The sequence below is a fragment of the Mytilus edulis genome, chromosome 12 (assembly GCF_963676685.1).
Source record: "Mytilus edulis chromosome 12, xbMytEdul2.2, whole genome shotgun sequence".
In the NCBI taxonomy this organism is placed as follows: Eukaryota; Metazoa; Mollusca; class Bivalvia; order Mytilida; family Mytilidae; genus Mytilus; species Mytilus edulis.
In genome coordinates this window covers 23,399,311-23,415,090 of record NC_092355.1, presented here as the reverse complement: position 1 = coordinate 23,415,090, position 15,780 = coordinate 23,399,311, and the positions used below count along the sequence as shown (strand labels likewise).

At 30.6% G+C, this 15,780-nt stretch overlaps 1 protein-coding gene across 19 annotated transcripts in view; it reads right to left on the bottom strand.

Annotated features, from left to right (window-relative positions):
- LOC139498066 (nuclear receptor coactivator 2-like) overlaps positions 1–15,780 on the bottom strand; it is a 145,600-nt gene that overhangs the window by 19,325 nt on the left and 110,495 nt on the right. For all 19 annotated transcript variants that reach the window (XM_071286368.1, XM_071286369.1, XM_071286372.1 and 16 more), the window contains 3 exons: positions 13,626–14,456; positions 11,955–12,556; positions 8,872–9,000 (listed from right to left, as the gene is read on the bottom strand). In XM_071286368.1, coding sequence (XP_071142469.1) covers positions 8,872–9,000; positions 11,955–12,556; positions 13,626–14,456 — 1,562 coding nt within the window. The remainder of the gene's footprint in view (positions 1–8,871; positions 9,001–11,954; positions 12,557–13,625; positions 14,457–15,780) is intronic.

Here is a 15,780-nt window from a genome sequence, read left to right as displayed (position 1 = left end):
AACTGGTCAGTTCTAGTTACAAGTTTACAGCAACTGGTCAGTTCTAGTTACAAGTTAACAACAAAAGATCAATAACACTGACAATTTAACAACTGGTCAATTTCCCTTACAAATTTACAAGCAATTTACTTCAAACTGTTATATAATGATGTCAATATGTTTAGGTGAAATAAATCGCCATGGGTACATTTAAAATTTAAGCAAAATTTTAATTCAAAGAATTGATAAAAATTGAAGATTAAATTCAGCAACTCTGCATTTTCTGTTTCAATAAAAGGTAAATTAATATGTGGAGTAAAACAAAAAATATGCCTTTTACGACATCATTTAAAATGAAATAAAATATTAAATTTCACTGACATTAATTTCTGCAAAATCAGATATCTGCGATTTCAATTAGTGATATAATCTTTATATTTGCAACCTGCTACTTAAATCGTTTAAAACGACATAAATTTATGATGAATTCTACACTTTTCTATTGTGTTTTCAAGTGTTTATCTGTTGTAATTTTGTAATGCCATCTTCAAACGCTGAATTAAAATCATGCAAAAATTTATGATGTACTTCTACACTTTTCTATTGTGTTTTCCAATGTTTAAATCTGTTGTAATTTTGTAATTCCGTCATCTAAAGCTGTATAGAAATAATAAAACATTTTAAAAAACAACAACTGAAATCTACCATCTTTATCTGTGTATCACTATCTGACATAAAGCATCTCATATTTTAAACTAACCCAAAATTAAAAAACATATAGGCCAATATGGTCAATAAACCATCCTTTTAAGTACAGCGAAGTCATGAAATAACAGAAAATTGAAATAGATTTTGGACTAGTAAAAAGAAAGATAATGAAGTACATCCCAACTATCATCATTCGGAAATCAGTTTTGCATAGATTGTTGAAAAATTATGTTTTATGTTTTAATTTTTCATTGTGTTTTGACAAAAGCTGCTTACAAGGGTTTACAAATTTGGTGTTTACCTATACCCTCTAAATTCACCAAAAAAAAACTTATTCTGAATCGACAGTTGAATAAAGAAAACAGATACTTTGTCAAGTTTTTGTCAAGTTTTGTATCTTTCGTAAAAATTGAAATAATTAGTCTTGCCAAACATTGATACTGTTATGCCTAACATGGGATCGTACTTTTTCATAATATAACCTTGTACATGTTTTATACAACTTAACATTGCCCAAATTAATTGGTTTTACCTTCAAGCAGAACTTTACATATTAACAATTTGGCTATCTATACTAATTTGTACGATTTTAGCAATTCAATAGTAGTCTATACACTAATAGCCACAGGCCTACAAGACCAGGTTTACAAAAATTACATTTGTTGCTGTAAGAATTTCTACATACACTAATAGAATCTTATCGAAATTTTCAATAATAATGTTGGGTCTTGTGAATGTTATAGTTTATCATGAAGACTCCAATAGTATGTATAAATCAAACCAATGACCTCACTGCATGTGAAGCCAACATGAGGACAATATACATAAGTACACAAAGACTCATTAAAACTTTGAAATGAGGAAAATATATGTTACAATATTAATAGAAGATCACAAACACCTTGAAAATTGATGAACCAAGTGTATAAAATAAGGTGATGTTATATGGTATAAGCATATAGATTTCATTAACTTAAAATCATAAATAAATTATGGGGAGATAACTACTAAAAAAAAAATCAAAAAGAAATCAATGTTAAAAAGTGTATTTTCCTTTCTATATAAGTTACCTGTTTAATTAAGCTGCAAAAACTGTAAGCAAACTCCCATAACAAGTTAAAATTCCTCAAGTATATAAAGAATTTTAAAATGTTGTTAACTTGTTATTAAGAACAAGATGACACAAGAATATCATTATTGTGTTATAGTGTTGTAATATTACACAACAAGGTAATAACTTTGAATATCACCCTGGGGGCAATATAACTGTTTTCTATATGACAAGTATTTCACTATGATCAATTGATTGAATAAAGCTAAATGAAAATCAATTTACAATTAATGGCTAATGTTTTAATGGTCGTATAAAATCCGAAATTAAGGACAACGTGTTTTAACTATTGATACAGGTATGATTGAAGAAGAGTGGCTACTATTGCTTGTATTGTAACATTAATTAATTTTGTTAGATATTTTACATACTTCATTATTAATAAATATGATTATAAACAATGTGAAAATGACACAGTTTTAAGGGGAAGGTTGAAGAGAGTTCAAATAGAACTGTTTGTTAACGATCAAAATCCTCCATTACCTTCCATCTTAATTATGATTCAAAACCCCTGAATTTTGAAATTATTTCTTCATCTCAAAGCTTAAAGCAAAATAACAGTATGATGGGGGTCCCATTGGGGGGGGGGGTGTTCTGATCCTGGATACCGCTCACTGTTCTGTCAAATTCCCAAATCCTGCTTACACTATGTACATAAGGAACTTTTTTTTTTTAAATTTCCGTGTCCCGCTAGACTTTATTTCCCGTTTTCATGGCACAATAATTTGACTTTCACATGTCACGCTTACCAAAATTTTGCAATCCGGCGTCACCCCTATGAGACCCACTATGATTGCATCAAAAAGGAGAAGTATGCAAGTCACTTAGTAACAATTCAATAACTTTATTTGCTTTCTATTTGTTCCATAACTGATCAGTTAAAACATGAAACAAAGCATAAGCCTGTTTTCCACTGGTGTATTTATCATGGCTATAACTTGTTTTATTGACTGATGATTATTTTTTTTATTTTTTTAAATGGGAGACAACTCTAGCATAAAAAAAGAAATGCATACCTACATAAATTCATAAAATAAGTAATTTTTTATTTCACTCTTGATAAGAAATTTGTATGAATATTTAAACAAGGACATTTAATCAATACAAAATCTTGCTTTTATTTGGTTAAAGAAAATATTTAAAATTATTCTAAATGAAAAGCCATAAGCTGAAGAAAAACCGTATTAAAAAAGAATAGATGACTAGAAGTACAGCAGTCGACAAACAAACAAACTTTAAGGATGTACTTAGGTCAGGTTTCAGAATTTTTGTCAGATGTTCGGACTCCTTAGGTTTTTTCCTACAATACAGGGTAAAATATTTTTGTCAGATGTTTCGGACTCCTTAGATTTTTTCCTACAATACAGGGTAAAATATTTTTGTCCGATGTTTCGGACTCCTTAGATTTTTTCCTACAATACAGGGTAAAATATTTTTGTCAGATGTTTCGGACTCCTTAGGTTTTTTCCTACAATACGGGGTAAAATATTTTTGTCAGATGTTTCGGACTCCTTAAGTTTTTTCCTACAATACAGGGTAAAATATTTTTGTCAGATGTTTCGGACTCCTTAGATTTTTTCCTCCTAAATTACAGGGTAAAAAATTTTGCCCAAATATCACCCACTTTTATTTTCATAGAAAATTACAATACCTCATAAAAAGGTTATTGCCAAAATTTAAACAGATTCGAGATTTTATATCTTACGATTTGAGACCCAAATAATGTCAAAACTAAATATAAGATAAAAGTCTGAGTTAGCCTTTTTCCTGCAATATCTTAAAAATCAAATATCTAAAAAGTAGCTCCATAAATTGTCAATATTCTTAGCATGTTCTGTTCATGGTCTAATGTTCTTCTGACTTATTGAATCAATTTCAAATTCTAGATTTTGTTTAATTTCACCTAGAGTGGGGCGCTCATATTCGCCCTAAATTTCAGTTTTTTTAAAACCTTTCAAATGTCTGCTATTCATCTATAATGAAATATATTTGATACATATTGTTTAAAGCTGCAGTTATTTGGTTTTAAATAGATGTGTAACAACGGCGAATATGTGTACCCCGTTGACAAAACACAAGGAAATTTCAAACACCCTTTAATCCAACATTTCAAATGATTTTTTTCAAAACAAAGATGTTTTAAAGCTAAGAATATTTTGCATTTGAAGTTATCTTCATATAGAAATATCAGTATACTTCAAAAACATAAGGACCTGAACATAAACTGAAGAAAACATGGAAAGATATGGCGAAAATGAGCACCCCACTCTAAGTACAATATTAACATTACACTAAATACATAAGCTTACGCATCCCGTGTATGAATGAGTTATTTTTGTTTTTGTTTTTTGGCATTTCACATTCATTTATACATTGTTGTTCTTTCTTCAATTTATTTTTCATTCATATATTATTTTTTTCATTTTTGAACTTCTCTGATCTACCTCATACACATTGTTTATTTTTCTTGTTAGGTTGTTGACATCTTGAATAAAAGGTTTCATCGTGATCTTTTCCTTTAAAAGATTTTTTTATGACGTCATAATCAAATGTCACTTTATTCAGAGAGAACAAAAACAATCATACCAGATTTTAAGTGTAAATATATGGTACTGAAAATTCGTAAATATGTGTGTAATGTTCTTATTATCACATAAATTGCAAAGAGTAATGAGTAAATAAAAAATAACTTTTAGAATTTTGTTCGCATTTGTATGCAGAATTTTCCAAAATTGCAAAAATTTGATTTTTTTTTAATTATTGTTCAATTTTAATCATGCAATGCAAAAATTTCTGAATTTTCAATATGTAATTTTTAAGCCAATATAACAATATCCCTTACTGAAGATGATAACACATGTAATCTATAAAATAACGCAATGGAGTCACAGCCAAGTGACCTGATTTAAATATTTTCAATGAAATAAACAATGCCGTACATTGACCTATATAAAGGTTTAATTTTATAAATTGTTATTTGGATGCAGAGTTGTCTCATTGGCACTCATACCAAATCTTCCTATATCTATGACTGCATTCCAAGGGATGCTAATTTAATTTCATCTAAAATGTTCACCAAAATAATTGTGTAGTTGCACATAAGAGGACTAGAACAGACAAGCTTGCGTCAGCCATACATGTGATCTAATCAAAATTTTCAAAATTATGTGTAAAGCAAAATAATAATCCATGGACTAGTATTCTAGACTATGCTCAAAAGGTGCTTTTCAAAAAAAAACTATGAAAATAAATACAAACTTATATAAAAGTAAGAGGTACTAAAACAGACAAGCTTGCGTCAGCCTTGTGATCGAAATAAAATTTTCAAAATTAGGTTAATCAAAAAAATACTACATGACATATTTTAGGGGAGCCTCATAAGGTGCATTTTTTTTTTAAAAAACATTACAATAAACATAAATTCATAAAACTACCTTTTCTACTAAATAATCCTCTGAAAATGAAAAATCCTCCTGAACGAGCGACTGAAGACTTAACATTTTTTTGACTATACACATAACAACCTGCACAATTACATTGACATAGTGTTTTGTTTTGTTTCAGAGTTAAAACAGGAACATATATTACATGTAAACATTAAATATGGCATGTACCAATCATAGGGATCAGAAGGGGTCAATTAAAAAAAAATAATTTTAAAATAAAAATAAATATAAAGAACAGAAATACACAAACGGAGAAATATATTGATTTTCATAGACAGAAGTGCAATTGTGAGATTTTATTACTGCATTCTTTTTTTTTTCTTCTTTTAAACTGACTTTTCTTATGACACTTCTATCCCACCAGAATAAATGGATCGCTCCAGACCACTGGTCATTGATATCAATATAAATATGTTTGTTTCAACGACATGTGATAAAATGATTGATATTCCAAAGACATATAGGAGACAACTCTTGTTTGAAAGCAAAAATACACCATTCAACAACACCCTTTAGAACATGGACCCACAAATTATTTTTACTTCTACTTTTTTAAAAATAGTTTAAAAAATATAATCTATGATGAAAGATCGTTGAAATCTACAACCAGGAAATGGCCTTAAATAATTTTCACGCATTATCCAGGCAGTCAATCTTGAATGACACTTTAACAAGATGCCTGTAGGGATATTACATGTAAAAATCTTTAAATTAAGCTGGGATAATATCTCAACAAAACATAGCGAAGACAATGTTCTCTTCTTAGGACAGAAGCCTGTAGTCTGTTCAACTATATGCATTTTGTATATCCTTAATGATGAAAAAATGATTTTCAAAGCTTAAAAAAGTTATCCAAGACTTAGTAGAAAGGCATTTTCAAATGGAATTCAATTTTTCATCAAATTAAATTGAGAATGGAAATAAGGGAATGTGTCAAAGAGACAACAACCCGACCATAGAAAAAACAGTAGTTGCCTACTCTACCTATAATTATCATGTTCAATAATTTTGCAATATTTTGACATTTTCTTTGGATATTTTTTTCTAATTATCTTGTAACCCTAGCTATAACTGAATTCCCACCAGTCCATAAAAATAAAAATAAATATTTACCAATTTTTTTTGTTTTTTTTACATTTTCACTTTTTCTGTTAAAAGCCAAAGATTGAATATTGGTCAAAAACAAAAACAACATAAATAAAGAACTAAAGAAGGCAATGGCCAAAACGTCTTGAAAAATTGGTTTATTGATACAATTATAAAAACAACACAATTAACCGATTTTCAAAATACATTTTATTTTATTTATTAAAATGCATATAGCATTATTTATTTAAATGCATGTTATTTTATTTATTTAAATGCATTTTATTTTATTCATTTAAATGTATGTTATTTTATTCATTCAAATGCATGTTATTTTATTGATTTAAAATTTTAAATGCATGTTATTTTATTTATTTAAATGCATTTTATTTTATTCATTTAAATGCATTTTGTTTAATTCATTTAAATGCATTTTATTTTATTTATTTAAATACATTTATTCTATTTATCTAAATGCATTATATTTCATTTATTCAAATGCCTTTTATTTTGAATTTTATTCTTTTTATCTTAAACATACATTTTATTGATTTATTTCTATTTATTCAAATGCGCATTTAAATGCATTCTATATATTTTCTTACCTTTACCTAGCCTTGCACTGAATTACCACCTTACGATAAAGTACTGAGCAACCCAAAGCTCAAAAATAAGTCGATTCCCCATATATGTACATATAAAATTGAATATACTGTAATTATTGGCTAACTGACCTAAACATATACCACTTTTTGCCTACTTTATATTCTCAATATAATGTTACTGAGGTCTTTTATAAAAAAAAACATAACATGACTTTCTGAATTTGTTAAACACAGCTGCTACCGAAGGAAAGATAATAAAAAAAGTAAGTAACATGTTTTTTCATTAATATGTTTAATATTTTTTGACTAACAATGAGTCTAATTATAGGTTTTATCTTAAAGACAAAGATTCATTTTGATATGAATGATTCAGCCCATTCATTTGAAATAGTGCAATTGGATCTATGATTAAAGTACTTTTAACTTTTCTCTGTGACTATTTTCACCGTATATTTACAATGGCAAAAGTATGGATGATCATTCAACTACTACATTTAATTTTCGATAAATGTCTTAATATGGTATATAACACGTTTTTACAAGGGTGAGGGGATTGAAATAGAAATGTGTGTTTGAGTTTTAAAAAGTGCAAATCTTCTTTCCTTAACTTGTATATATAAAACCAACGTTTTAAAAAAGGCCCTGCCCCCTCTTTTATAAAAGACTATTCCTACATAATTGCTGTAAAACTTGGTCCCGGTTGACCTAGTAATTTTAGGGAAATCAAAAGATTTTCTAACCGGTTCAATGCTGACATTATAAGGGATCATTTTTGACTCAAGAGTACAAAAGACAAGAGAAAAACAAATGCTGATGTATAAATTGTATGCCCAGGTACAAGAATTCAATATAAAAAAGTTTTCAATCTCAACAGGTTTACAATTAACACAAAGTTTTACTGTACATGAACAAAATTTCCATTAAAGCCCTAGGGGTTTGGTTGATATGGGTTACCCTGTATGATAAAATATGTTACTTAATTACCATTTCAGCTTAATTTTTTTGTGTTTGTTTATTTTACAAAATATCAGGATTGACTTTTATTATACAAAATATGTTGCACTGAGGTTGGTTAAGGTTTTTTTTTTTGTAAAAGTAATTTTTACTTGCTTATATGGTATCTGGCAATTATTCAACCTTTTCAGACAAATATATAAAAATATGTACCTTCATGCCTAAAAGATTATTTTTTTATTTGATATAATATCCCTTTTTTCCGATTATATCCATTGCAAATAAATACCCTTCAATGACCCTCTACAATCAATGCAATCTACATGTTTGTCAGAAAAAACATGTACAATCAGTTTCACTGAATAGATTTGTCAAAATAAAATTTAAAACTTTTCAATTTTATTTTTAAATTTGCTTTCATCTTTTTCTTTCTTTTTTGGTTAAGAAAAGTCATAAAACTTTGCTCAGTGCTCAGAGCACAAAATTCATGCTCGAAATATCAAATCCAGCATTTTGATTGGTTGGTTTTGGAGTAGCGAGAACAAAAACTGACTCGAAAGTTTTATGACTTCAAGGCCAGAGGGTTATATTTTTCACATCCCCCTCTATGATTATAATCTTGAAAGGAAAATATGTGCAAATTAACCCCTCTCAAAATCTTTTATGTTTAATAGTATGTGCCAATGTCATGAGGTTTACTTAAGGCTTGAAACATAAAGTTTTTTTTCTTTAAAATACACAAGGTCAATTGTTCGCTGGATCAGAGTTCTTTCAATATTTTTGCTGGTGGTCCTTGAAGAATATCAGCAGGTTCTCACTATTATTTCTATTGCAAAATACCAAAATTGTGTCAGTCCTGTACAAAATTCAGGGGGTCAACAACCTTTGAATTTCCACTTTTTGATAACTCCGCTGGATACCTAAACAATAATTACTAAATTACAAGGTCATAATTGACATGTAACCATGGCAACAAACTTACAGCAGGTGCAGAGGTAGTACAGTTGTTGTCGTCTGCTAACAGAAACTGAAGTAATTCTCCATTTTGTAGGCCTTTGTCTTTTACTTTTTCTTTTTTATCTTTATCTTCTCCAGGGTCACTTAATAACTGCTACAATGATAAAACGTAAGGCATATATATACATAATACTACTTGGTATTGTAAAATGCCAGTATTCAGTTTTCACAATTTTTCCCTTATTCTTTTTCATGAATTTCATTCGAATTAAGAATAGATTTTTTTTTTCACATTTGAAATCAGGATTTTTTTTTTTTTTTTTTTCAAATTTAAAATATCCAAATAATGTTTTTGCTTATTCATTTTATTGTTTGTGAAACAGTTAAAACTTCATCATATCTTTTCAACATGTAATTTAATATATATTTAACAAAAAAATATTTTGAATGAAAAATTCAAAGTGATAATTCATGTAATTAGTATCAAAATAAACATAAAATAATGTTTTAGGGATAAACAAAGGCGGTATTTATTTTTGTAAGCAATGATAAAACTGCAATGATAAAACTAGTATTTTCTGGTCACATAATTTAAATGCAAACATCAGAGTGATAATTTTGTTTAAAATAAACATACTGCATGTGATTTATTTTCGCAACTTTAGTGAGTAGAAATATACATGAATGAGTGTAGTGTCGTCCCTGCCAGCCAAGATAAACTCTCTATGGGACAATCTTAAGTTTCTTGTGAGATATGTCTACGCCATACAATCTTCTTTAATTATTTTGTTTAAATTAATGACAGAGTGTACAGTCAATCCTGCCTGCATGGCCAGCCAAGATAAACTCTGTGTATGACAATAACCCTGTGGATATCAGTCTGGCAACTTTTCATGAAGCGAAGGCCTGAGATTTGGCAAAAAATTGTGAAGATCAAAGACAAACAAGAATGTGTCCCAAGTATACAGATGCCCAATCGGTAGTATCATTTTCTATGTTCAGTGGACCGTAAAAATTGGATAAAATCTCTACTTTGGCATTCAAATTAGAAAGATCATATCATAGGGAACATGTGTACTAAGTTTCAAGTTGATGTGACTTCAACTTCATCAAAAACTACCTTGAGCAAAAACTTAAACCAAAACTTTAACCTGATCTTCGCACTATCATTTTTTATGTTCAGTGGACCTTGAAAATTGGATAAAATCTCTAATTTGGCATTAAAATTAGAAGGATCATATCATAGGGAACATGTGTACTAAGTTTCAAGTTGATATGTGACTTCAACTTCATCAAAAACTACCTTGACCAAAAACTTAAACAAAAACTTTAACCTGATCTTCGCACTATCATTTTCTATGTTCAGTGGACCATGAAATTGGGGTCAAAACTTTAATTTGGCATTAAAATTAGAAAGATCATATCATGGGGAACATGTGAACTAAGTTTCAAGTTGATCGGACTTCAACTTCATCAAAAACTACCTTGAAGCTGTATGAACGGACAGACGGACAGACAAATGAACAGACAGACGGAGGCACAGACCAGAAAACATAATGCCCCTCTTCTATTGTAGGTGGTAGACCAGAAAACATAATGCCCCTCTACTATCGTAGGTAGGGCATAAAAAAAACAGACCAAATAAGCATGAAAATGTGAGGGTCTTACGGTAAATGCATGAGTCTGAGACTTGACAACCCTGGGAAATACATGTATGGTCTGTTAGTATTTCTAAACTTAACAAAATTAACATCCTCTTTTCAAAGGAGCTAGTAAGGGGCATGAAGTTCCGTGGTACAAACAGAGACAGTATAGCAGAATTTGAAAATTTTGATAATTTGATAATTTTAATAAGTTCAACTTCAGCATATCAACATGATAAACCAGAGATATTAACATTTTGATGAACATTTAATTTTGTGGCAAACCACATTAACCACAGACCAAGAAATACATAAAAATAAGTATCCCACACATTATTTTCAATGCAAAGAATCTATTTTTAAACGGAGGTATGTTATGATATTAAATATACGGATCTGCTGTAAAACAGTCACCAATCTATCAAAATATTCATTCACTTCTAACTTTTATTCTTTGCCTACTTTTAAATGTCCTTACCGGAAATAATATCTAGTGACAATTACTGTGGATTCATTAATATTCGTTGGATACCAATTTTCATGAATTAAGTGGGTACAGGATAACCACGAATTTAAATAATCAACGAATAACATATATTCTTAAGGAATGTATGCAGACTTTGTAAAAACAACAAAATTACAAATCAACGAAAACACAACTTTTCCTCAATCCACGAAAATTGGTACCCACGAAAATAATTAAAATCCACAGTATAACATGTATCAGAATAAGGATATTGAAATTCTGCTGTTAGACAGTCCTTGATCTGTCAATCAATCTATAACGTTTTAACACTTATTTACCTACTTTTAAATGCCCTTATCCATGTCAGATTGAATCATTATGTTACATCTATAGCTAGCGACATGCATATTATTAATACATTGAACACTACTTTGTATGAGACTGATGAGCTGAGCCAGATTTTCATAATGCTAGTTCTAAAGGATAAAGAATGTGTCCCATCTGCACTATCATTTTCTTTATTCAGTGGACCGTAAAATGTGAGAAAATCTCTACTTTGGCATTTAAATTAGAAAGATTATATCATAGGGAACATGTGTACTAAGTTTCAAGTTGATTGGACATCAACTTCAACAGAAACTACCTCGACCAAAAACTTTAACCTGAAGCGGGTGAAGGATGGACGGACAAACGGACGAACGGACGCACAGACCAGAAAACATAATGCACCTCTACTATCGTAGGTGGGGCATAAAAATCTGTTTGTCAATATTTTTGTTTTAGATGATGTTGTGTTTTTCATGGGTTTTTTTTTTCAGAAATATTCAAATCTAAATTTAGATTGGTTTTGACATTTCCTGTAAAATTGTGAAAATGAGAGAACATTTCATTCTCAAAGCCACCAATGGGTTTTCAACTCATAGAGTAAATATGCACCCAAATACAGAATTCAGCTGGCCCTAAACACAAAGGCCATTAAACACAGATTGATGTCCTTACCTTCAACAAGGCATTTGGTTTTTTGGCCTCCGCCTCATTCATATCAGATTCTGATTTATCGTCCTTTTCATCGTCATATGACTCGTCTTGACTGAGCAATTGTTTTAATATGATATTTTTTGGTGCCTTTTTCCCGTCCCCTTTCCGCAACATATCGATATCATCATGTGACGTTGTACTCTGTGGTTTTTCAGTTGGACTAAGTGATCCTGGTCCCGGTTGAGGGGATTGATGACTACTACTGAGGGGAGATAACACACTATTATTGTCTGTCCTGTCCTGATCATATAAACTATCTCTAGAATTAGTCCGAATTATCAGAGAACTACTAGATGAACTGTGACTCAAAAGTTCACTTAATTTACCACCACCTCGTATTGTCCTTTTATCAACAGAGGACTGACTTGAATTTGAAAACAGAAATTCAGAACTACTCCGAGGTGAAGGTGACGGATTAGCACTAGTCCTACCCATCATGCCCCCTTGTTGCCCTGGTGACATCATGGACAAACTAAGCGGCGGCAAGCTGTTTGGTGTTTGAAATTCACGTTGTTGGTGTATATTTTGTTGTAGTCTGTTCCACCCAGCCTGTGTCATACTCACTAAAATAAAACAAATAGAGCAATGAAAAGATATGAAATTCAGATTACTTTTATTCTACTCAAAATGATATGAGTGTTCAATTAATACAAATTAATTCAAACTTGATGCATCTTTGAACTCACCAGTTTTGAAAATGGTGAGTTCAGACAGATTTTCACTAGTTCAGGCCTTTAAGGCATAAAACTTTGCTCAGTGCTCAGAGCACAAAAATCATGCTCGAAACATGAAATCCAGCAATTTGATTGGTTGATTTTCGAGTCTGAGTACAAAAATCCTGCTCGAAAGTTTTATGACCGTGAGGCCAGGACTCATGGACTTGCCTTAGTGAGAACCCTGCCCATGTGTTATGTTTTGTTTGTTCATGTTTATGTTTTGTTGGTATATCTGTTTTACTGTACAATATTTTAGACAATTCTCATCAGTATCAATGCTTAAGTACTGTAGATTCTTTAGTATTTGTTTGACACTAATTTTCTTTATTCTATGGGTTCAGGGGACCACCAAATTTAAATGTTCAAGAAATTACAAGTTTTCTATTAACCTGAATAATTCAGTCCCTCCCCGTAATCGATCTCTCCTACTTGCGAGGGCCTGAAGTCCTAACACGATAAAAACTCTTCACGAATCCTGGATTTTGATTGGTGCCCTGTAGAAGAGGTGACCAATCAGCAATTAGCTCAATTTTATCGAGATAGGTAAATCCCGAGCTAATTCCGAATGGTTGATTGAAGATTTTTCATTGTCTATGCATTCAGGCGTTAATGTAGTAAGCGGAATATAACAACTGAATTATGCGGGTTAGTTTTCTATAGGAAAGCATGCAAAACCACAAATTAAATAACCTGGTATTTTTGTCAATTGAAGAAAATTGGTATCCTTGAAAATAATTCTCAAAGCTCACTGGATTTTAGATATTAAAGAGTTTACTTAAAACATGTAATAATTTAAAACCCCTTTGAGCTTTACTTAAAACATGTAATAATTTAAAACCCCTTTCAGCATGTTCAATACTTTTAAATATTTTCTTATAAACAAAATGTTATTAAGCGCCACCTTTCAAATATTTACCTGGACTGGACATAGGTGGTGTCCTTTGTGGAGGATATCCCATACCTGGTGACATCCTGTTAGACATCATGCCACCTACACTACTTCCTGGACTACGTTGATTTGGATATCCCATCATATTCCTTTGACTAGGAACCTGAAATGGGGCACTTCTTGGTCCTGGACTAGGTGAAAATCGTGGACTTTTCTGACCACTATTACTACTCGAGTCAAATGATCCTCCACGTTGAAATTTTAACATTTCTGGTCGAATGGTTTTACTCATCGCAAGCATCGTCCTCGTCAACAACTGTTGTTGCTGTTGTTGATGCTGCTGCTGTTGTTGAGCGAGTTTCATTTGAGACATGTCACTCCATGAATTAACACTATTACTCGATGAGTTTGAATTATTAAAATTCATATTCGTACTTCCGATAACAGCCTCAAAATCTGAAGGCAATAAATCCCAGTTTCCATGGTTACTGTTTGAATTCAACACATCCATTGAATGTAAGTCACTATTTAACCCCATGTTAGGGTTCATTGAACTCTGCGAGTATGCAAGTGTTTCTAATGCCGCCATTTGTGACGATATTCCAGACAAGTTTTGGTTTGCTCGAGTTCCTGCAACTTGCGATTGTCCTATAATAGATTTCATAAGACTTGTCGAAGCTGAGCCTTTGAGTTCATTTTCCGAGTCGCACTCACGAATAATGGAATGTGTGGACAAAATAAAATCTTGTTCACAATTGTCACTGCGGAAAATTTTACTCTTTGTCTGTACAAAGAAATATCTATTGTCTTGAAATTTGAACCTATACACACTACTTGTATTAGATCCAGTCTTTAACACTGAAAAATAAAATTACATAATTTTACAAAAATATCAATAAAGAATGTCAAAATTATTGAGAAAACAAAATAACATGTGTGAAATAAAAAATAAAAATTTATGTAACATTAAATTAATACTATTTACATCTTACAAGTTAGTTTAAAATAAACAACATTTTTCTGGAGATGTAGCGCCAAATGTTACGGTACATATGCCACTAGGCACTACCAGTAATTAAGAAGCTTTAAATAACCCATGATTATCTTAACAATTTTCCTGAAAAAAATTAAGACTTCATGCTTAGATATAAATTAAAATGTCCATTAATAATGAATATTAAAAAAAAAAAAAAAATAACACTTAAAAGTTTGTTACATTCAAAGCCATTTTGAGAATTAAGCTTCAGCTAACCCACATATTCAGCTGCATTCTATCAAGGAATAAAATAATATTTACGATTTGTTCCCACTCAAAAGATATCAACGCTGGAGTTATCACCTTTCAAGGTTTGTGGAATTGACATGTAATAAACAGGTTGCTAGGCAAAATGAAACAAACAACCATCATATTAACCAATGGCAATGGTTTGCTAGCAGTTGAATGTTTTATTATATATAAATGTGACTCGTGTGAGATTATAACATGTCTCCCAGGACTGGACAACATTTTGAAAAGTCAAATTCCAGCTATAAGTCTTGGCAAAAATGAAGGTGTGTAATTGTTGTATAGCACATAAATATGTTGTATAACACATAAATTAAAATTGTTGTATAACTCATAAATATGTAACGTAACGGTACCCAAATTGCAACGAGTACCCAAATTGCACCTATTTAGCAAAAAATAGCAGCGGAAATCTTACAAGATCTCCTAGAGACTTAACAATTTGTATTTTTATGATTTGATACTATACATGTCTTTAAAAATAGGTAAATATATTTAGATATAGACAAAACGTTCACAGTATTTATCAACAGATGAAGCGTTTACCGAAAAAGCAAAATGTCCTGAAACGTCGCCATGCGACGTCATCAAAACGTCATCTTTTTAAAATTAGCAAATACAATATGTTTCAAGTATTCATTTCTTAAAAAAAGAAGAATAAGCATGGACAAATATCCAATTGTTCAAAATATTTGAAAAAAAGAAACAAAAGCTCTGTTATTCGACTTTTGACGATGCGAATTTAAGCATGGATGCAATTTGGGTACTCCTCATTACAGAATCATTGATGGTTTGGAGGTTAGTTCAGACCAATTTTTCTATGATTCCATATGAATTGAAAATCAAATTGGTGTACCTATATAATAAAGAAGGATACGGCTACAAAATAAACACAAA